Source organism: Haliotis rubra, unplaced genomic scaffold (genome assembly GCF_003918875.1).
Source record: "Haliotis rubra isolate DU_JTF1 unplaced genomic scaffold, ASM391887v1 Scf898, whole genome shotgun sequence".
In the NCBI taxonomy this organism is placed as follows: Eukaryota; Metazoa; Mollusca; class Gastropoda; order Lepetellida; family Haliotidae; genus Haliotis; species Haliotis rubra.
Genome location: NW_025767632.1, coordinates 357,374 through 381,989, shown reverse-complemented (window position 1 = coordinate 381,989; position 24,616 = coordinate 357,374). Strand labels below are relative to the sequence as shown.

The window sequence follows — 24,616 nt, the reverse complement described above, 5'->3', positions numbered from 1 at the left end:
GTAGTATCTACCTGAGTACAGGTGTCTCTCTGTTCTGTCACGTCACTAGTGGCTGTAGTATCTACCTGAGTACAGGTGTCACTCTGTTCTGTCACGTTACTAGGGACTGTAGTATCTACCTGAGTACAGGTGTCACTCTGTTCTGTCACGTTACTAGTGGCTGTAGTATCTACCCGAGTACAGGTGTCACTCTGTTCTGTCACGTCAGTAGTTGTTGTAGTATCTACCTGAGTACAGGTGTCACTCTGTTCTGTCACGTTACTAGGGACTGTAGTATCTACCTGAGTACAGGTGTCACTCTGTTCTGTCACGTTACTAGGGACTGTAGTATCTACCTGGTTACAGGGTCAGGAGTTCATCACAGATTATACGTGGTAGATGGGTACAGTAAATACACACCGTACATACACTGGCTGGGTACAGATGGTGACTCGAGTGTGATGCAGTTCAAGTTCTTGTTGAAGTTCAAGTGATTCCCTGTACCTGAATTAGACGAGATTGCTAGCATTAGATGACAGGTGTGATTCTTTCAGATTAATGATGTACTTGATTGAGACGCGAATCGGTGCATCTCAATGAGAACGTCCACGGAGATCTGGCAGGTCAGCCTCCGTACCGAGGCAGGTGAGTTGTACCAAACCTTGTAATAACCCCATCCACCGACACCCATCTGTACCCACTTACTACAGGTAGGTATGCAAGGTTTATCAAACCGGTGGCAGATCACCATTGGTGCTGAATTGAGTCTAAAACTGTCTCTTTATCAAGATTGCCATCGAGTTTACCTTTGGGTTTGGTAGAACTTTGGGAAGATGCAAGCGGTCAAATAAGTGCCATTATCTAGACAAAAACGACAGCCATTTCGCTATATTTTTACAGTGAGATTGTGGAGGTGTTGTAATAATAAGCGTACAGGCTGAAGACGTAAACCCCTTGCTCTTGTTTAACGCCGGTAGACGCTAGACGCACCGACACAACCCCCAGTAACGCACCACTCAGACTCGAGTGCTTGCTACAGTACAGCGGAATGTTATGGGGGGAACCAGCGTATATCTCACGGCCAACCACTTCGCCCGGACTGAGAGCATCTGACACTCCGACGGGGATATTAATGAGGAAGTTCATTTAGCGGCAAGATGAGCCTTATAGCAGATCAAAGAAACTAGGTCAGTTTCTGAAGAAATGGCACGTCACTTTTGTTTCTATCAAGGTTTATAGCCTGAGCCCACTAGTACAGGTGTAAACAAGCTGCGCCCCCAAAGAACGTGACGTCATGAAGCCCGGCCCCCCGCGACGAGTTTTCCGGAAACTTTTCACATGGGGCGTGTCCTCGCGCAACCAATACCATTCCTTGTGTGTCAACATTATCCTACATAATCGATTACTTATCGAATTTTCGTTATCAAGCGAAAACATATCAAACTGCCAATTAAACCATTACATGAATGGTGTATAAATATGAGAGCTTCCCCTCAGCCTCAGTAGTTTGTCACCGACAGTATAGAGGACTCTGCTATATCTCTGCCTCGAAACCCGCTTTACTTCACCATATACACACACGCTCAAGGCACGTTGCGCTTCGGACATTCTCTGACCACAATGGGATCCCTTCCAGCTCTGCTTATTGCGTCTCTTATGATAACACATTGTGTGACCGGACTTATTCTACTTAAACCAGGTAAGACTTCTCATTGTACAAATTTATCTAAATTAGAAAACTAAAAACTATGGAAAGTTAGGAAATATATTTGTAATTTCATTCATTATTCTTGTTAATGAATTTGGTCAGTTTATTTTACACTTGCTACGCGTTGTGCGTGTGATCAAAGTATTGCCTTAGAGACATAGAAGTCAGTGGAGCTGTTACTGAGTATCGAGATGGGGAGTTGGGCCATCAAGTACTCCAACATACAGAGCCTGATTGTATCATTAAACGGCTGATTCAGCATCATTCTATTCAAACATTTTGTTACACAAGTCCCCATTCACGAGAGAGGAAAGTGGAAATTTAAACACGATTGATATTATATAAGGGCGCACTGACCCCGTGGGTACAGTCGAGTAAAGTACTACTGACAGGGAGTATGTAAGAATATGTACAAAAAGGAGACACGTTTTAAAATATGAAATGGATGGACATTAACACTGTTATTAGATATAAACCTGTATTCTTCAAACACCACCAGAGAAGGTACAGGGTGTATATTAACACACCAAGATACTTACAATGTCTACTACTCCAGCGTTTTTTCCTCATTTGGAGCACAGGTAATGTGATTATATGGGTGGCGGTTGTACCTGTCTGGGGCGGTCGCTAGACTATATTGTTCAATCCTGCTGAAGCGTTCGTCGGGACTTCTGGCGACATCCCATGTTGACAGCTTAATATCTAATATACAGTAATTAACGGGATCCACGACAATGGATGTCTTGGTTTGAAGGCGTCGCTTGATGGGTTTCTCACACAATACATCGCTATATGACTGTAAACGGGGCAGATATTCATCCAATGCTAATCGCGTTTTCACTTTTCAAGTTGATTTTTTTTCACTTGATCTAAGACATAATTGACTTTAACTTGATATAACTTAGACTTGAATTTAGGCAGATAAACTATTTTTTCAGGTGCCGATACGCATGATTTACTTGATTATGAAGAATTCCCCGATTCGGAACTATTTGACACTCTGGTTGACATGAGCAAATCAGATTTGTCAGCAAACAGGTACCGCCTGCAGGTGCGTCCCTTTGAACCCAACGACGTCAGCTATGATGATGACGATTACTACGACGACCACGACATCTATGAAGAAGGGGACGTGATGATGACGGTAGGAAAGCTACAAATTACTCTATTTTTATATCGATAATATTCATGTGAAAAGTGACAGGACAGAGGCAGGAGAGTGATATATATTATATATATTCTTCCAGACGTTTCTGTACTGGAACATTCTGTAACACGCTGGGTCAGAATACTCTGGAATATCCAGTTGCAAATATAGTACCTAACACACCACTATCAAACTGAATCTTAACAGAAACGATGTAGTATAATTGCAACAGAGTTTTACAATGAATAACAAAACTACATGACAGTTATAACATCTTTCTCAATCAAGTAGTGGTTTCGTAACATATACATGAACTACGGTTGCAAACACTATGCAATCTATTCTTACTACTACAATTACTGAGATAGTAGTAGTAGTAGTAGTAGTAGTAGTACAACAATTACCACTACTATTACTACTACTACTGCTACAATTACTACTACTACTACTACTACTACTACTACTACTACTACTACTACTACTACTACTACTACTACTACTACTACTACTGACCGCCTCCGTGGTGTAGTGGTTAGAGCGTCCGCCCGGAGAGCGGAAGGTCGCGGGTTCGATCCCCGACCGCGTCATACCAAAAGACGTTAAAATATGGTACTTGTTGGTCCCTGCCTGTCGCTCGGCATTATTGGGTACAACAAGGACTGGTCGGCTCGGAGTCAGTATACTGTGTCTGAGTGGGGTATTCATGCTTCACTGCGGCATGGTATCTCAGTGAGCTAGCACTAAGAAACCAGCTTAAGTCTGGTAGCCGCACATACACATACACACGCATGCACGTCGTCATATGAGCGAAATATTCTCAAGCACGACGTTAAACCCAATTTCACCTCACCTCACTACTACTACTACAACTACTACTAGTAGTACTACAACTACTACTACTACTACTACTACCTCACACAACAGACAAACCCATTGCTGTTAACATTCACAGACGTATAACCGTACCCCAGCAACCCGTTAACCATTATCACAAGATCTGTATAGAACTAATGTCGCGATGATTGTTCACGTCCACGAAGCCGACTTTGATGCATCGCGCTACTTCCTTGCCTCCAGCCACGTCGCCGCATTTGCTGCCGCGACACTCAAGTAGCAGTCTGTACGGGAAATGGTACACTTGCATAAGTCTCTCACCCAATAACCATTTGTTTACATTACCATTTCTAGATTATATAGATAAGAACAATAATATTAATAGGAACAACATGTCACTATTAAAAAATGGCATTCTTAATTTATCTGTCTACTAAGCTAGACTTGCCTTTTATAAGGACAGAATTACTCTACATCCTTGGACTATCATTCAGTACAGCCTTGGAGCAAGGCTAGGGAACTGGCAGTACGATAGATCACAGTGACCCGTCATGATGCGGCATCGGCTGCACCGAATCTCACCAGGTTCTCAGACACCAGATGTTATCAGCACACCAATGGTTATATGTGGCTCAAGAGCCGAAATCAACACTAGCCTCGGCTACATGGCCTTCATCTACACATCCACGAGCACCATCGTCAGGCCCTACGATAACGCCAGCAATCTCACACCCAATAAATAACACGGGCAATAATGGTTGGGTTACGACCACGAAGTACGTTAGTTCAACAAAATGTTATTAACTTCTATGAGTTTGTAACAGAAACGTAGCAGCAATGAGGTGAGAACGAGGCTTTTGTGGCAGGTATTGGATGAGGTTTAATTAATGGCACACATACTCAAGATACGTCCGCATGGTCTAACTGCGCTCAAGTCTTCATAACGAGAGCCACATTGGAAAACGGAGTTCTGGGGGTGTTGTATATATGTCACTGTATACTACCCGCCCTTGACATGCAAGGATCCGCTTATTCGCTCCGATTTGCAGCCTTGGAACCTTTGGCGTCATCATGTCGTAGGTCGATGCTCATGCTGTTGGATTGTCTGCTCCAGACTCGATTATTTACAAACCGCTGCCATATAGCTGGAATATTGCTGAGTGCGGAGTTAAACAACCAACCAGCCAGCCAGCCATCCAACCAACCAACCAACAAACAAACAAACAAACAAACAAACAAACCAATAATCCTGCCCTTATTTGCGTCTTTCACCCAAGTTCTAGAATGTCACATAATGGCGTCCACCCTTATTACATTAACATGTTTTGATAGAACTCAATTATTGTTCACCGTTCATTAAGCCAACTCCCTCATCGCCACTCCGAGTGATGACATATCTAATGGCATAACAATGACGTTAAACACACGAGCGGCGCTCATGCCTGCCATGTTTACAAGACCTTTCGAAATGTCGCCCGCCTAACCTTACTTTAACACACGCGTCACGTTTTACGTTACAAATCAAGGATAACTAACACAGTATGTCTCGTGTGTTTTTAATTCTACTAGGAAGTGCGAGTGCCATTCCCACCTCCCATCCCGTCAGCGAGGGCGTGATAACACTCACAACTATCTGGATGTAGTTTTTGGGTGACATATCATCACATAGGTTCCTGTTACGTCATTCCGATAGTGAGCGTGAATCACGTGCCACACGAGATCTCGCACCTCTTGTCGAGAAGGAAGCCGTGCCGTGCTGGTTTACCGGTATCCAACTCTTCCCCTGTGGTTTTTGAATTTTCAGCAGCGTACTTGTCATTGAGGATTGTCAGGAATCAGTTCTGACGCTTTCAAAGAAATAAGTAGACGTGATGATAACACTTTAATCGCATTTGATAAAATGTCCGTTATCTGGATAGTTTTAGCATACTATGACTACTCGTATTGAAGTGGATATGGAGATTCTACGTGTCGTTAGACACATAGGCCAGTGACCACGCCTGGTTTAGAAGAGGGAACACGGATTGTGATTGTGTTTAATTTTAAGACATCAATTTTCAAAATTATGCTCCATTACTTATTAATAGATTGGATCATGTTCTTGGCGTAGAGGTGAGGTGAAATTGGGTTTTACATCGTGTCTTGGCGTAGAGTGTGTGGTGACGTGTGAGAACGGTCAGTACCTAGTCACAGTGTTCTTTGTTTATGATAAATGTGACTTCCGGTCACGTGACTATCAACACTGTCTGCAAACACATTAGCTTTAAAGTGTAAGTGGACTGCTATGCAAAAAGAGTTATTTGATATTTGGGATAGGTGTATAAATAAGTGTATTTCCATTTGAGAAACACATTGAACATATCCCACACTCCGACCAGACATCCGGCTAAGACCAGATTTATAGTACAATAGACGTGACCCGGAAAGGTCAGTTTAGTCATGCTAGGTCACGGTAATTCCCGTTCAACAACGTACCGGAAGCAGACGACCGTCCATCAGGCTCAGTGGAAACATGCGCAAACTCGAAATGGTAGTGCAGATTGAACATGCTGAGTCAGAACCCTCAAGGAATGTTTCGAATTATGACGTCACTCTGAAAATGGCCACCAAAGTAGATGTAACCTCCCTTCTGGCGAAGCTTCTGCGGTGTCGACAGCCGAACTGTTTGAGAGAGCCTATGAGGCACGCGCAAGGTGATATAGAGGCGTGCGCAGCGCGAGGTCAAGTGGCATCAGATGGTTGTGAACAATTATACATTCTGGAGGTGATTACCCAGGACATCTCCTGTACATTAACAGGGCAATCAGTTTAAATAATTTGTCGGAGTCTCGCTTTCTGAAGCTGCCACGAGCCACTTTGTTCAAGGCGGCTGGAGAGCGTCGACATTTGACTCTTAGGAAATTGTTCCAACGTCGGTTGATGTGGAAGCTTGGTCTGTGGAGTTCGAGCCGGTAGTCTGTTGCGTGGTTCCATCTTCATATCTGCCTCACTTAAAACCTACTTGGTCAACAGTTTCAATCCAATAGCAACCACTTATGAAAATTGAATTCGATGTCAGTGAACGAAAATATCCCATGCAGTCTGTGATTTACCAAAGATTGTCGCTTTCATGAAGAGATTTCATGCTTTTGGCAAGAATTGTGTGTTTATTGTTGGTTGCTTATTATATAAATAGTCCAACGAATGCAGAATGACTTTGCTTCCAGTACCAAGTGTTAGCCGCTTGGTTAAGTGTGTTTTTAAACTGTCTCGACGATTCGGGTTGTTTATTGTGGGTACTGAAGAATCTAGAGCTGTATGTCTTACTGCAGATTAGTCTGGAATGGGCTATTTGGCAACAAGCACTGGCTTCAGAAGTATCAACAGATGAACTATATTTGCAAACTCCAAGCAACCTATTCCGCGTTACTGCGCACGCACGCACACACGCACGCAAACATCGAACACAAATCTGCCGCCCCTTCCAGTACTGGGCGTCATTTGACGTCAGATAGTATTATCTGCTGGATACGTCTAGACGAATAGAATGTCGTCTGCCACAGTCACCAGGGAGTAACGTCTGCCGCAGACGTCTGACGGTCGCCAGGGCGTATTGTCTGTCTGACCTTACTGCGGAAACACAGACACAACAAAAGCTGGCTTTTATTAAGGTCACGTGATGTCTGAGCATCTGTAATATACGCCACGGCCGTTTCCGGTTGCAGTGTGCACAGACTTGCAGACACACAGGCCAGGGAACTTGGGCTGTTTAGGCTATGACCACGTTCATGATTATAAGAAGGTGTCTAATTGCGTGACCAATGACCACTTGAATACATGCATACTGAAATCCTGAACAAAACAACTGCCTGTTCTCCTCTTTTGATCTACTTATGGATAAAATACAATAAACAGAACATTATATTTTTACACGCGAACATGGCTGAGGCAAAAGGCATGTTTTACATAGCCAGACAGGGATTGATACGCTTGATGGAGATAGCCACGCTGTAGAGGTTGCTGTGGGTGCCATGTGCTCTCAGATGAGGTAACACTGGTTTGATTTACACGTCCGAGCCGGAAGTGCTTATCACTCATGTTCCTATACAGCGGTTTCACCTTGCCCGCAAAGAACATTTGATGAAGATGTAGGTAACAAGTGGCAGTGTTCTGTTAAAACCGTCAACCACTGTTGTCATAGAAACAAGAGAAAACTAAAATTGTGAAAAATGGCCGACATGTGATTCCTATAGTCGTGAGATGAGATAATTGTCTTGTTTTAGGATATTGTTTCAGGAAAGTGTTTTCATGGGCGGATCCACACACCCCTTTTTGAGCTGAAAGTTTGTTAAATGACCATTGAAACTCGGGTGAAAATGAAGTGAGCACCCCTCCTTTTCTCAATAGTGTGCACTCCCCAAAAGCTCCCCATCCGTATCCCCTGATATTTTTTATCATATTGACTGTTTGCAGTGATAGTTGTTTACAGTAATCTGTCTAAATGTTTCTGTGTGACATCGAACACGTTTTGGGTCCATGGTTGTACTAGTTCCACCCCGTTAGTTGTAAGAGGCGAATAAATTAGATCGGGTAGGTTCTGTGACCTGACCCACTTTCGTTTCATTGTGTCCCAATGACCTGGACACTGCCCATTGTTTCACCAGTCTGCAGTATATCGTTGTCTTTCAGCCTCCAGCGGATGTACCAGCCTTTTCAGACAGTTATGCGGCTTACGACAACGTCGACGATGACAACGTCGCCACTGCATGTAAGTCTCGTTTCCGTCCGAGACTACTCGGTCATAGACCTACCACTGAAAAACAAACATACACCAACAGACTCAAACACTGAATGCAGATTACACCAAATTATTCTTGGCGGCGGTTTGTGTCGCCACGTGTCTGACCAGTGGTGGCACTGTCGGTAGTTTGTCCTGATGGAAGTCCAGGTTTTCCACGAGGTAGTCGGGTCGGGCACCACAGTCTGCAATGCAGAGTTGTCTCCCTTGAGTAGACCGAGATCTGTGCGTGTGGGTTCAATTCCCGGTTCACAACGACTATAATCCCAGTTTGTTAGCACTATGCCTGTGCTTGTGAGTTTCACGAAAGGTCTAAACGTGTGATACTCGTACTACTCCAGGTTCTCCTCCCACATTTAGCAGACACTGGTCATATAACTGAAAGTCTCTTGAAAGCGGAGTTAACTAAACTCGCTCACTTACTTATTACACAAGAATACCATATGAAAATAACCCCCAGTCGTTATCAAGTGAAGATCCGGGTTAGAATTGATCTTCAGTAACCCATGCTTGCCGTAAGATGCGACTAACGGGATCGGGTGGTCAGACTCGGTGGTTTGGTTGACACATGTCATCGTATCCCAATTGCGTTAACAACCAGCCAACCAACGTTAACAAGTATTAATGACGTCGCAAATCTCTCTCACTCACCAACTGCTTGTGCATTGGGATAAGGAGAATTGTTTCTGTCTATGTAAACCTTTTTCATCAGACACAATTGAGCTTTTTCATCGAACAAGAATCAAAACAGGACTAGCCAATGCAACGGACATGTTTACTGTTTTGTATTATGTCCCTGACAGTGACGTCACTACATCGTCGTGGGAAACGCTCCGTCGTGGACCAGGTGGATGCCAAAGTGGAAGTGTTGGTCGTGGTTGACAACGCCATCTACCAGCACTACGTGGAGAAGACTCGTACCCAGCGGGAAGCCCTGGCTATGCTGAGGAGCTACTATGGGATGGTGTTCGCCATGGTATGTTGTCACTATGGTTAAAATACCAGCATATTAGGATTGAACATCAGCAAGTTTATATTAATTAAAATGGTGCACTAAGCTTTGGTGCTCGCCATGTTTAATTCCTACACTACGACATATATACTATAATACTAGTACTTAAAGATAAAAAGCATGGCCTTAGTCTGTCGCACCGTCGTCCCTAAACCACATTATTTCCCCTACTGCTTTGTCCTCCCTTTTATGAAGCAAGTCTAGATTTCCCCAGGTTCAGTTTTGAATCGCCCAACTCATTGGGTCTCTTTTTCTATTTAAATGGGCTAACTTGTTGCTATCAATATCATATGTATTCAAGGACTAAGCGTTAGTCCAGCATGGCCTTAACAGGGTGGTTTTTCGTATTGTACGTTCCTTACAGTTCAAACTGGTATTATAGGATTCAAGCATAGCGGGGTATATAAATGTATTCGATCTCACAGTGTAGGTTATAGACCTGTTCCAAAAGGTCTAATATTCTAAAGAACATTGTTTTCGAACATTGGTCGTAGACTTATTCTTAGTCTTTGTGACTTTAAACTCAGCCATGAAGTCGTTGTTTTCCAGTATCTCCCTAATATTTGTGGAAACATTTGAAAGCTTCCTCCTCCTTTAAGGACGCGGAACTATACATTGTTAGGCAACCTGGAGTCATTTCATCAGTCAATCAACGTGTAAGCTATAAGTCATTTTAGGATTCAGTTCATGTGCACAATTGCCTTTGGTTGTTTTGGTTGTAATGTTTTTCATAGTAATTAAGTCAGATTAGTTATTATGAGGATACGTTAGGTATTTCGCAATGCCAGTTTATTAAGCATATTCTCATCCACATTACAATATATGACGTCTATCCTGTGCTATGCAGAGGGTGGTGTAAACCCCGGAAATATATATTCTCAATACTATGACAAGTCCCGAAAGTTTTTTAACTGACGGTTTGAAAAACGATGTAATTCGTAATGGAAACCGGTAAAGCCACGGAAGTGTTGATCTTATACAAGATAGTGTATCCGTTTTTATAAGTTCGGTGTATATTTTGCAAAAATAAATCAAACGTGTAATTAAAATGTATGACAACTCCTGATTCTGTGCGGTGGCAATCACTTGATGTCAGAGTATTTATGTTGCTTAAAGTTTCCTATAATAAGGAGGTCCACCTGTTCTATCGCAGTCTGCTGAGTTGGAATATGGAATTTGCTTGTTTGATACATTATAAATAAAAAAAAGTTATAAATCAGCTTTTCATAGCCCCCTGTTCCGCAGATGTTGGCGGGATGATGGATAGCAGGGCGAGATCCGGGTTCTGACAAGTTATCAAACACAGAGGGGGGTTTATCGTCAGGCACAGCTGGGTTTAGTATGGGCGATTTTTTCTGACATTTGGTTGTGTTGTTGGCAATTACTGTCCGTCATGTTAGTCCATCCGTCGCCAGTCAACACGTAACCTTGGATCCTACTACCTCCAGGTAGCCTAATACCTCATCAGCTGATGATGCGAGCTTTCATCACATTCTCCTCCGCCTCCCTGGATAATGTATGTGGTGATTACAAACTGTGCCACGCCCTCTGTCGGGAATGTTTTACACCTTCAGATTACACAGCCCAAACAAGATATGGTTATATACATACAAAGCATAGTTACACGCTGGAGTGAATCATTTTGTATTGAGTATTCCTAAAATGTAGTGTTGTGTACCATTGTGTACTAAATTATACCCCCCTGTGGTGTACTGGTTCCCTATCTACTACCTTAATACGCCATGTAGCAGTAGGAACTACGTTTGGTTGATGCATGTCATCGTATCCCAGTTGCGTAGATCGTTGCTCATACTGTTGATCACTGGATTGTCTGGCCCTAGATTAAACGCTTAGTCTCTGAATTGTAGAAAATAAACCCATTTAAATTGAAAAGGAGCCCCAGAGAGAACCGAGATTCAGACCTGGAGAAATCTAGACTTGCTTCATTTAGGGCTTTTTCATTGCAGGAAGGGCTAGGCTGTAGGGAAAATAATATGGTTCAGGGACTGCGAGACAGACGAGTCTGGTCCAGATTCGATTATTTACAGACCGCCGCCATATAGCTGGAATATTGCTGAGTGTGGCGGAAACAACCAAAAAATATGAACTAAGTGTTGTATGATCTTGTATTACATGTTCTGTTTTACAGGTTGACCAAAGATTTAAAACCATCGCGGACCCCGAGTTATCCATTGCAGTCAAGATCTCTGGAATACTCGTGTCAGAGGTAGGCACTACTTTCAATACTCCGACCATAATTCAACACAGGCCAGTGTACCTAGCGTCTTGGCTTAAGGTCAAGGTCAAGGCATGGGTGGATCCAGGCTAAAACCCCTGAACCCCAATTGGCTCCGCCAACGCGTAAAGCAAATCTTCTATGTGGTCTTAAGTCATTTTCCAAGGGGGGGATCCGCCAATCGTGGTAATGACTAATGGCGGTTCCTGTAGGTCACGGGATCTTTACCCTGGCTGTACACTGAACTCATGAGTTGAAACCAACTCCAAATGTTTACACTGCCAAGGGTTGACGTGAGCTTACTTACTGCTCCATCACATTGTGGTTGAATGACCTCATACAGCAGCAGAGCATGTTCTGTTCACCCGAGAAGAGTGACATGTTTCGACCAATCAATGACCAGACCAGTTATACAAACTAATGACCAGACTTGGACCCGTCTAGTAAATTACGTATTATAACTCAACCAAGCGTCAGCGCATGTAAGGGAAACCAGATCTGCGACTGACGAAGGTTAAACCTATTAGCTGTGTCGCATGCTCACGTTGCACAGTCAGCCCAGAAATTAGGGGTAATGCGTGTGTAATGTGTGTGTAATGTGTGTGCGAGTGTCGGGGGAGGGGTATTGCTATTAATCCAACTTTATTAAAGACATATTCAAAACAACCTCATACGAGTCACATGCTTAAACCCTCACCATATTTCAGATCTCGTTCTCTCACGTAACATCATGGATTACGTCCCTTTAAAGCATATTCTTACATGTTCTGTCCAATCAACGCAGCATATCATATATCCTTACAGAGCAGTCCTTTACATGTGCTTTCTTTGCGACACAGAACAGTGTTCTGTTCTTTCAACGAACCATGTTACATATCCTTGCAACACAGAACAGTGTTCCATTCTTTCAACGAACCATGCTACATATCCTTGCAACACAGAATGGTGTTCTGTTCTTTCAACGAACCATGTTACATATCCTTGCATCACAGATCAGTGTTCTGTTCTTTCAACGAACCATGTTACATATCTTTGCATCACAGATCAGTGTTCTGTTCTTTCAACGAACCATGTTACATATCTTTGCATCACAGATCAGTGTTCTGTTCTTTCAACGAACCATGTTACATATCTTTGCATCACAGAACAGTGTTCTGTTCTTTCAACGAACCATGTTACATATCTTTGCAACACAGAACAGTGTTCTGTTCTTTCAACGAGCCATGTTACATATCTTTGCAACACCAACAACATACATGTGAGTGGTACCAATTGTTCAGCTTCAAATATATGAAAGCAAATCTTCGAGACACCTGGATATGATGGAGATTCAGATGACGTTGTGGCCTGTGTAACATAGTGAGTGAGTTGAGTTTTACGCCGCTTTTATCAATACTCCAGCAATATCACAGCAGGGGACACCAAAAATGGGCTTCACACACTTCACCCATGTGGGGAATCGAACCCTGGTCTAGAGAGTGCCGAGCGGATGCTGTTACCATTAGGCTACCCCGCCGCCCCGTGTAACATAGGGAAGCAAGCCTGCAAGCATGTTTGATTGACAAGGCTGTAAAGGTTGCCTCAAAGTAACTTTTCTATTAGGGACCGTTCATAATTTATGGCTAGGGGGTGATGATGATTTTAAAGGGGTGGGGGTGGGGGTCCTGTAGGGGTGTCCTCACCCATTTTGTTCTGGGGAGGTAGGGGAGTCATCAATTTGTACACATGTACTAGGGGGTCAGCAATTTTGTACATAACTATATTTAAAACTTATGCTTAAATATGGGAAGGCGAGTGGGGGTGTCATTGATTTTGTACATGACATGCAGGGGGGTCACTTACTTTGTATGTAACTTTTAGGGGGGGTCCACTCACTTTGTACATGCTTCTCCATAAAAATCATCATCACACACACACACACACACACACACACACACACACACACACACACACACCACCCCCACCCATAAATTGTGAACGGTCCCTTAGCGGTGGCCGTTACAACTTGCCCCGCCATTTGTGCAAACCCAAACGCCTTCATGATAAGTATGATGACTGCATCATATTTTATCAACGTGTTTGACATTAAAGACTCATCAACACACGTGCACCGAGTTCTGTAAAACCTTTCCCCTCGTCCGTACGGCCATAAACAATGAGTAGGCCTAGATTCGCGCCATGACGCCTTGGGAAATACGAACATGGCGAACTTGTGTGATGCCATGTGCTGCTCAACAATGAGGGCAGATCCGGTCATTAACTTACCCCCAGGGGTGAAGAGTGTCAGGTTGTCTTCAAGTACGAGTGGATCTTCTTTGTTCGTCATCAGTTTTCATCGAAAGCAAGATGGTTTCAATTTACCAACTTCCCAGTACATTCCTTCAATGGGATAATGACCATTCCGAGCAATCACCTGTGGCAGGTTGAGGGATGAACATTGCCAGGAGCATGTACCCCAGTCCTGGAGAGCGCACCTGCTGCGATGGTCTGCCTCCAATCCAAGGCATCCTATACTATCACACCGTTATCTCTCGACCTACAAACCTCTACGAGGCCATTACGGCTCTGTTTGTTGTGACGGCTACATATTTTCTATCATGAACATCGTTACTGGGTCCAATGGTCTACTGCCGTCCTAGTATCTACTACGGAATGATGGACTGCGGCATCGCAGTTAATAGCTGTGTCTTAACCTTGACCCGGTGACTGACATTTCTCAGTCCACAATGATAATGACAGTTACAAGTCTGGGTGGTTTCATTACAAGTTCACGACTGCGCTATCGGTATAGAACTCAGTATCCTAGACCATGGAGAATAAATGTTTAAAAATTCAACTCAAGTCACTTCTCGGACATATTAATGTAAGTGGGGTACATGCCATCCAATCAACATTAAACATGATGAACATCCGCATTAGAATTGATCTTCAGGGACCCATGCTTGTCGTAAGAGGCGCTTAACGGTACCTAATGGTGAGACTTTGCCACTTGGTTGATTCATGTCATTGTATCCTTGTTGCGTAGATCGATGCCCATGATGTCAGTCATTGGATTGTCTGGTCAAGTCTCGATTATTTACAGACTGCCGTCACAGGGCTGACTGAGACATTAAAAGACTGCCGTCACAGGGCTGACTGAGACGTTAAAAATCAAACTGAGGGCGCAAATACGCATAATAAGAAAAACACCGTGAGAAATGATACTTAAAGATTGCGTATTAAACTTATCTGGGATCTCTTTTGCTTTGGGACTGCTGATATAATAAGCCAGATTGTTTAAAAAGGACATTTCACTAAGCGAGCCAGGGACACGCACAACAAATTATGTGTAGCTTTTGCTGCTAATATCGGTACTATAAATGACAAACCCATCAATTACATCATCAATACTGTCAACAATGGCGACTACAGCCGCCTCCAGCAAGTTAACTATGACCTTTACTTTGATGTAGTTTCGAGTTGTACAACATGCGATACGCCACCCGACAAAAATGTTCGTGCTTAAAGACCTGACAAATTGATAATCGATAAATCGCCGCCAGCCAGATTAAATATAATAAAACAATTTCTGGATATTAATTTCACCATTACGATCGCTCATTCCACATGACATGACGGCTGGAATCGGCACTGGAATATTGTAGCACAGAGTAGTATGCTATAAAAGTTACCTCCGTACACAGAACATGTATTTATTATCGTGACAGGTGGCCGGTGATTGTTCTGGAAGTGCTGACACAGTTTGCAGAAATGTTTACAACGACGGTGATGATAATAATGATGATGGTGTTTGTTAATAATGATCCCGCTGCTTCTGCTGCGGTTGATGATGGGGACGAAAATGACAACGATGATGGTTACTAATGATGATGATAATGGTGACGATGATGAATGATGGTTGAGATGGCTGATGATGATGATGATGATGATGATGATGGTTGATGATGTTGATGATAATGGTGGCGATGATGGTTAGATTGAGTATTTACAGTGGTACCGTCTTCAAAAATGTGTGGGATGATGATGATGATGGTGGTGGTGACGATGATGGTTGATGATGATGGTGACGATGATGGTTGATGATGATGATGATGACGACGATATATGTTTCAGTCGAGGCAGGATTCCGCATGGCTCGAGTATCTAGTACAGTGGTCCCGACGTCGGGATGAGGGAAGAGTCAATGCACATAAAGCCCTAAAGTATTTCATCAAATGGCTGAAGGACCAGAAGAACCTGCCCAAATATGACCACGCCATGGCCTTCACAGGGTGAGCCGTACATTACAGTGGCGCTTCCAGGTGGTTCGACCCAACCCCCAACCCACCACAGCGTTTTTATAACCTCTTTTATAAAATATTAGTTAAATATTCGTGTACAATGTCAAGCAAACTCTTCCAGCTCAAAGAAAATGAATTCAAACCCTATTGAAGTTATAGCTTCAAACTCCACTGAGGATACCAGCTCAGGAAGCATTTTACCTTCATGTGTTCATAGTCTTATGTGAAACGTGATACCCATTTCCTATCAAATGTATGCTCAGTATGGCACTATAAATCTGCATGTTCCACATCCATTTCTAAGGACAATCTATAGCACTTCTACAATGACTTCTGTTGTTTTTCTAGGTATCACCTGGTTAATAAAGCCAGCATCGACCTCGGAGGTAAGACTTAACGTAATCACTGAAGTAGATATGGGTAGTGATAGGTATACGTCTCGAATAAGACCACACACACGGGGGTGGGGTGGGGCAATATAACTAATGCGTATACAACTCTTAAGTGATAAATACTGTATCAATGTAATACCAGTAATGGTAAGGGGGGCTTCTTAGAGGGGTCGCCCATCTGCTATTATTACAACTGCTTGTTCGCGAAGTTTACAGGAATACCAGAAATTCCATGAGGAAGGGAGAACCAGCTAATTACAATTCTGTCATTAATATGGAGGCGTTAGAAAAAGTTTTGTACTAACGCTAAGTCTGAAAAAATATATTTATAATAACAAACAGACTCCTTTTATGCTGAAAAGTGAGGCCCACACACCCTGATGAAAATCTAGCCTTCTTTTCTTTGGGGCTATATAGAAAAACAGTAAGGTGAGTGAGTGAGTTGGGTTTTATGCCGCTATTAGCAATATCATGACGGGGAATACTAGTAATGGGTTTCACACATTGTACCCATGTGGGAAATCGAACCCGGGTCTTCGAATAGCGAACGCTTTAACCACCAGGCAACCCCACCGCCCCCCTTACAGTAAGCAACGGGAAAATATAATGGAGTTGGGTACAGGCAGAGGTGTAAGTAATATTGAGTATTTACAGTGGTACCGTCTTCAAAAAATGTGTGGGATGGTGATGGTGATGGTGATGGTGGTGATGGTGATGATGATGGTGATGGTGATGGTGGTGATGGTGATGTTGTCTTCCTCTAGGTATGGCCTATGTTAGTTCAGTCTGCAACACCCGTGACGGCAACTCCGCATCTATGGTCGCAGACCCAGGGGACTTCCAGGTCGTCAAGGTCGCCGCCCACGAGCTGGCACATAGGTCAGTGACGTCATTGTCGTGTCTGTCACATGATACACATGATATGGCAACTGAATAGTAGATTCCGCTTTAGATGTCAAACAACACTTTAGTATGACTCCATTACATAGTGAGGTTCCGCATTGTGGACCTAGGCGAAAACAACAAACATGTTATATTTGGGATTACACTTTCCTAGTAAAGTACAGATTCTAGTACTGTTCGGTTGACTTTGTGTGCTGGCGATTAGGTGCCTGACTCTGAGGGTGTGGGTTCGAATCCCGGATAGGACTCAACCAAACAAAAGTACTAGAATCAAAGTACTAGCTGACAGTTTATTTCTAAAATTTACTAGGAAAGTGTAATGGCTCCAAACATATGTAGACAGTTTTATGTTACTGACCAAACTTTCTAAAATGACATTGTGTAATCATAGAAAACAACATATGTAGACAGTTTTATGTGTAAAGTAGTGTATATCAAACAGAAACGACTGGTAGACAGTTTCAAAGTGTATAAACGACTGGCTCAAACAGAAACAAAAACAACATATGTAGACAGTTTTATGTGTAAAGTAGTGTATAAACGACTGGCTCAAACAGAAACAAACAACATATGTAGACAGTTTTATGTGTAAAGTAGTGTATAAACGACTGGCTCAAACAGAAACAAACAACATATGTAGACAGTTTTATGTGTAAAGTAGTGTATAAACGACTGGCTCAAACAGAAACAAACAACATATGTAGACAGTTTTATGTGTAAAGTAGTGTATAAACGACTGGCTCAAACAGAAACAAACAACATATGTAGACAGTTTTATGTGTAAAGTAGTGTATAAACGACTGGCTCAAACAGAAACAAACAACATATGTAGACAGGTTTATGTGTAAAGTAGTGTATAAACGACTGGCTCAAAGTGTATAAACACTGGAAACAAACAACATATGTAGACAGTTTATGTGTAAAGTAGTGTATAAACGACTGGCTCAAACAGAAACAAACAACATAACAGAAACAAACACATATGTAGACAGTTTTATGTGTAAAGTAGTGTATAAACGACTGGCTCAAACAGAAAAACAAACAACATATGTAGACAGGTTTATGTGTAAAGTAGTGTATAAACGACTGGCTCAAACAGAAACAAACAACATATGTAGACAGTTTTATGTGTAAAGTAGTGTATAAACGACTGGCTCAAACAGAAACAAACAACATATGTAGACAGTTTTATGTGTAAAGTAGTGTATAAACGACTGGCTCAAACAGAAACAAACAACATATGTAGACAGTTTTATGTGTAAAGTAGTGTATAAACGACTGGCTCAAACAGCTCAAACAGAAACAAACAACATATGTAGACAGTTTTATGTGTAAAGTAGTGTATAAACGACTGGCTCAAACAGAAACAAACAACATATGTAGACAGTTTTATGTGTAAAGTAGTGTATAAACGACTGGCTCAAACAGAAACAAACAACAAACCGTTTTTGACGACGATGAATTTGAGACGGTTATCATAGTACAGAACCTTAGTTTGCCGAGTTTCGGCAATATTTTCAGCATAGTAAAGTTTGAATAACGCTTGTATTTGTTGGTTCATATGCACACTTTCAATTGTCCAGCCTACAGTAATGAATAGAATCCTGTTGCAGGGAAATGTTCGTGGTGCTGACACTGTTGTTACCCCTCTTATTTACACAATCTAACGGTGCCTTGAACATCCCATTCATGAACCCTGCACACCACAGTGTAAGCTGACATCTGTCTCCACATGTCTAAGTTCGTGTTCTGTGTCCTCAGCCTGGGAGCCAGCCACGACGGGGATAAGGAAAACAAGGACTGTCCTCCCGAGGACAACTTCATCATGGCGCCCCAGACTACCAGTGAGCACAATAAACTCAAGAATGCATTCTACTTCTCCCCGTGCTCCGTCCGACAGATGAAGAAACTCCTCGGGTAAGACATTGACCATGGTGGTAAAGTGAGTGAATGAGTTGGGTTTAACGCCGCTTTTAACAGTATTCAAGTCATATCACGGCTGTCAACTTGTAGGAGGACAGCGCGTCTCTACCTTATGGGACCGCCTCCGTACTGTAGTGGTTACAGCGTCCACCCGGAGAGCAGAAGGTCTGGGTTCGATCCCCGACCGCGTCATACCAAAAGACGTTAGAATATGGTACTTGTTGGCCCCTGTCTGGCGCTCGGCATTACTGGGTACAATAAGGACTGGTCGGCTCGAAGTCAGTATGATGTGTCTGTGTGGGGTATTCACGCTTAACTGCGGCATGGTATCTCAGTGAGCTAGCACTATAATACCAGCTTCAGTCTGGGCTAGTACAAGCAGCCGCACATACACATACATGAGCGATATAATCTTAAGTGCGACGTTAAACCATTTCACATCACCTCACCTATACCTTCGTGCAACCCACGAGAACAACGTCCAAGAAGTTGTGAAAGTTACATTACTGGTTGATAATAGCATTACCTAGTTATAACCCAGCTGTATGGCGGCATGATTCTCGAGTTCGGATATTCGGCGCGATGACCCAAAACCACAAAGCTGGTTGAAGGCACTTGGTTGGATCGGTTGCCATTGCTGTCGATGATTGGATGGTGCTGTACTTCCGTACTTCAACATCTGAAGACAGTATACACCATTATGACCTAGTGTGTATGTACACTTCAGGCCTATGAATGCCTCTATCCCATATACAGGGCGCACATACACCGTGATGAGGCATTCCGGTGTTACAAGTCTATCCCTCTGTTGCAGGTCAGAACAGGCGGCATGCGTGCGGGACACCCCGACCGTCTACTACGAGTACAACCTGCAGAGACTACCCCCGGGACAAAAATACTCAGCTGATCAACAGTGTAAACTTATATTTGGCAAAAAATCAGAATTCTGCGGGGTAAGTTATGCTTGATAAAATGAATTATTTTGCTCGAGTATTGGCACAAGAAACAAGTGGAATTTCACGGCTGTGTGATTTTATGTCGAGCCGGAATAGGGTTTGAAACAATAATCCTGGCTATTTCCTTAGGACAAGATCGCCGCGGTAGTTGGACTGGTGTGATGGGAAATAACTGTATCAGCTGAAACTATATAGCTGCAAATTGCTATGATTTATTTGTTCCAGCACAGCAATTTACAACTTGACAAATCAGTTTGTTTATATAGAACACGCGTCGGGATAAAATGTGCAAATCTTTGCTCAATCTGCTTCAAGCAAGCAAACACTTGTGTCAAAAGTCTAACTCGTCTCGGCACAAAAACATATGTTTTGCCAGTAGCCCTGAAAAAGCTATTAGGTAACTCAGCCAAAACTTGAAATTTACGTGATTGCAGGTTTGGGTTCTTTGGCTGTGTGTTTAAATCTTGTGAAAATATTGCACCATTTATCTGGTTCAGCATATCAGCGCCCTCTTCAAAGATCGTGTGTCTAGTAGAGATTGCGCATGCGTGTTGGTAGCTTTGCTGTAAGACCAACAAGCATGTACGTTCAATAAGGAATGGCCTCAGACTTGAGCGTGGGTGTAAACTCTATGATCATGTTTCGATAAATAGGGCTCTGGGCTTCAAATGTTCCGAGCTGAGCTATGTCCGACTCCAGAAATGTGTAGCACGGCTCTGCCAATAAGTTATTTGCTTCAAATGCTATGGCAGCCCCTTACGTTCACAGTAAGAGTGCACAGCAAACTGATTTTGATGTTCAGAATATACTTTTTGGTGGGGATTTAAACACCCCCGAAATAAGTTAAAACTAAATATACTTCCGAAGATAAACATAAGTACAATCAAAATATGATACAAAATAATTCGATAAAAGTAGGATATAAAGAGAGTGACATTCTGGGCCTTTGGTGTTTATTCGTGAGTAATGTTGGGTTTTGTTCATTTCATTAATCAACAACTAGTTTTGAAGGGACCTTGGTACATTATTCGAGTTATCCAACTTTTGGTACAACCGAAGATCGATGAATAAAGAACAAGGGACGTTTTTGCTTGGAGACAACCGTATTCGACACATCAAAATTCAACACGACGTTGTGAAATGACTGTCAGAGATGTCTGTCACACATCGCGCTAAGCTCTCATTTGGTCTCTGACCAAAAATGGTTACGTTAATGTCTTTGTGTTGACGCTTAAACGTAATGAAAATACATGGTTATGGAATCCATTTGTTCTCCACAGACTAAGAACCTGAAGATGGTCATGTGTGGTCAGCTGTGGTGCAAGGACCCGGAGAATGGACTCACCTGCCGCACCCACTCGTACCTCACAGCGCTGCCAGGAACCACGTGTCGGGAGGGCAAGGTGGGTAGATATCGTGTTGTAACAAGGGCAAGGTGGTTAGATATCGGGTCGTATCAAGGTTTAGGGGTAGTGATGGAGAGGGCAAGGTGGGTGGATAGCGGGCTGTAACAAGGGCAAGGTGGGTAGATATCGTGTTGTAACAAGGGTAAGGTGGGTAGATATCGGGTCGTATCAAGGTTTAGGGGTAGTGATGGAGAGGGCAAGGTGGGTGGATAGCGGGCTGTAACAGGGGCAAGGTGGGTAGATATCAGGGTGTAACAAGGGCGAGGTGGGTAGATATCGGGGTATAACCAGGGTTACGTGGGTAGATATCGGGGTATAACAAGGGTTAGGTGGGTAGATATCGGGGTGTAACAAGGGCAAGGTGGGTAGATATCGTTGTGTAACAAGGGTTAGGTGGGTAGATATCAGGGTGTAACTAGGTTTAGGGGTAGTGATGGAGAGGGCAAGGTGGGTGGATAGCGGGCTGTAACAAGGGCAAGGTGGGTAGATATCGTTGTGTAACAAGGGTTAGGTGGGTAGATATCAGGGTGTAACAAGGTTTAGGGGTAGTGATGGAGAGGGCAAGGTAGGTGGATATCGGGCTGTAGCAAGGGCAAGGTGGGTAGATATCGTTGTGTAACAAGGGTTAGGTGGGTAGATATCGGGGTATAACAAGGGTTAGGTTGGTAGATATCGTGTTATAACAAGGGTTAGGTGGGTAGATATCGGGGTGTAACAAGGTTTAGGGGTAGTGATGGAGAGGGCAAGGTGGGTAGATATCGGGATGTAGCAAGGGCAAGGTGGGTAGATATCGTTGTGTAACATGGGTGAGGTGGGTAGATATCAGGGTGTAACAAGGTTTAGGGGTAGTGATTGGGAGGGCAAGGTGGGTAGATATCGTTGTGTAACAAGGGTTAGGTGGGTAGATATCAGGGTGTAACAAGGGTTACGTCGTTAGATATCGGGGTATAACAATGGTTAGGTGGGTAGATATCGTTGTGTAACAAGGGTTACGTGGGTAGATATCGGGGTATAACAAGGGTTAGGTGGGTAGATATCGGGGTGTAACAAGGTTTAGGGGTAGTAATGGAGAGGGCAAGGTGGGTAGATATCGGAGCGTCATTAGTTTTCAAATGTAAAGGTGGGGACTGCAAGGATATATAACGATGGACATAGCGACCCAGCAATGATAAGTATCCGTTTTTATTACGTCTTTGCAGGTGTGTCATCTAGGTGTTTGCCAAACAAATCCATACGGACGACGCCCAACTGGTAGAATGCAGATATCTAGAACACCGTCACAGACCAACCGTCGTCAGAGTACCAACCGAAGAACGTCCAGATTGAGACGGCCAGGCAACCGTCAGGGTCGCAGACGTCAGAACAACAGCAGACGACAACTCAGCAGGATTTCCGGCGGAAGAAGGGGCCGCAACAGGGGACGATCGTCAAAACAGAGAGGTAAGGAGGGTGCAACTAGTATTTATATGTATAAAAAAAAGAAGAAATTTGATCAGATACGATATAACATTAGAATCTACAGCACAAAATGTGCTGCAATGGCACATGTATCATTAGATTTAATTTTCACTAGTTTTGCTCAACGCCATTAAGGAAACGATATCACGATAATAGTGATAATGTAACAATATTACGATGGGCCAGGGTAGCCAGTAGTGGATAGCATGATAGTTGCTCCCATTGCTTTGCCTTTTGATGGTCCATTCCTGATAGTAGTCGGCTGATTAAGGTAGGAGCAGTGGGGTAGCCTAGTGGTTAAAGCGTCCGATTCCCCACATGGGTACAATGTGTGAAGGCCATTTTAGGTGTCCCCCGTCGTGATATTGCTAGAATATTGCTAAAAGCGGCATAAAACCATACTCACTCTCTCACTGTATTAAACAATAAAAGCTACTCCAGTAATTCAGGCCTTCCTGTTCAATGGTATATATGTTTCTTTGCAGGACAATGCCTTGCCGACCAGAACAAAACATATTGCGAGGGGCTGATAAAAGTCAACCCGCGCGTCTGTCGCCGCAGAGCCGTGAGGAAGTACTGTTGTCAGACATGCGTATTCAGACGACGGAGACTTTAAAGACGAGATGTTGGTTTTCATGTGGAGTGCGTTTCATACAGACCAAATTGTCGAAACGACTTTGTGCATAACATCCAATCAATGCGCGATAGTTTTATTAATGACATCTGAACATGTTTGCTTGCTCGTACAACCTGTACATTACTTGAAGAAATCTGCTAGGATACCCGATAAGGAACAGCTTGAATATCCGCGTTTCCATTCACTACTAGAGCACGGCTTGTAGACCGGAAGTGCAACAGCAGAAGTAGACAGGTTTCCAGTTGCTAGGCATTCTCGGGACACCAGTGCGCAGAACCGCTATCGCCCGCAGATAGTCCAGATTGACATGTGCACAAGAAGCTGTGCGATCATTTTACAAAACTCCATGACACCAATTTAAAAGTTTTTAATGTTTCCTTGGGTAATACAAAAGCACATAGCCCCATGATAATCTATATTACTGAATGCTTACTTCAAGTGCGTAAAGAACACGAAGCATTGTTTGGACTTAAAGTGCGACGAACAACCAAATAATATCCTAAAACTAACCTTAAAATTAATTCAAACTGCTTTCCACTGCCTTTACATTGAACAAGAATCTTTGTTCATTCTATTTAATGACATCGTGAAGAATAATGTTGATATGAAGAACATCTCTCAGAATGTACGAAAGTCTTCAATTACTGTTGTTGCTGCTGCTGGCGACTGCTGCTGCCATCAGTGACTGGCCAGTCTTGTCAAAACATTCCATACTGCCTTGTGTTTATGATGTGAATAATCATAGATATTATATTTGTAAATTATGTGTGAGAGACCGAGTGAAAGCAGGTGTAAATTTTTCTTCCGTCCACTTTGTAAGTATTTATTTCAGACTGTTTATTTTGTCTTTAATACTTTTTATATTTTTAATATGTGCTGAAATACTCTGACCATGTGCAATAATTTTTATCTTGTTTCCATACTAGTGTCATTCATACCATGTCAATAAATTCATTGTCAGAACTGGT

The 24,616-nt window shown here is 43.0% G+C and overlaps 1 protein-coding gene across 1 annotated transcript; it reads left to right on the top strand.

The window, feature by feature from the left end:
- Positions 1–999: 999 nt before the first annotated feature.
- On the top strand, positions 1,000–24,616 carry LOC124263763 (A disintegrin and metalloproteinase with thrombospondin motifs 16-like). Its single transcript, XM_046698467.1, has 13 exons — positions 1,000–1,678; positions 2,626–2,831; positions 8,337–8,415; positions 9,249–9,421; positions 11,607–11,684; positions 15,807–15,964; positions 16,322–16,359; positions 17,130–17,244; positions 19,030–19,185; positions 20,006–20,144; positions 21,428–21,550; positions 22,753–22,993; positions 23,497–24,616. The coding sequence occupies exons 1-13, from the start codon at positions 1,600–1,602 to the stop codon at positions 23,625–23,627; spliced, it is 1,716 nt and encodes a 571-aa protein (XP_046554423.1). The 5' UTR covers positions 1,000–1,599; the 3' UTR covers positions 23,628–24,616.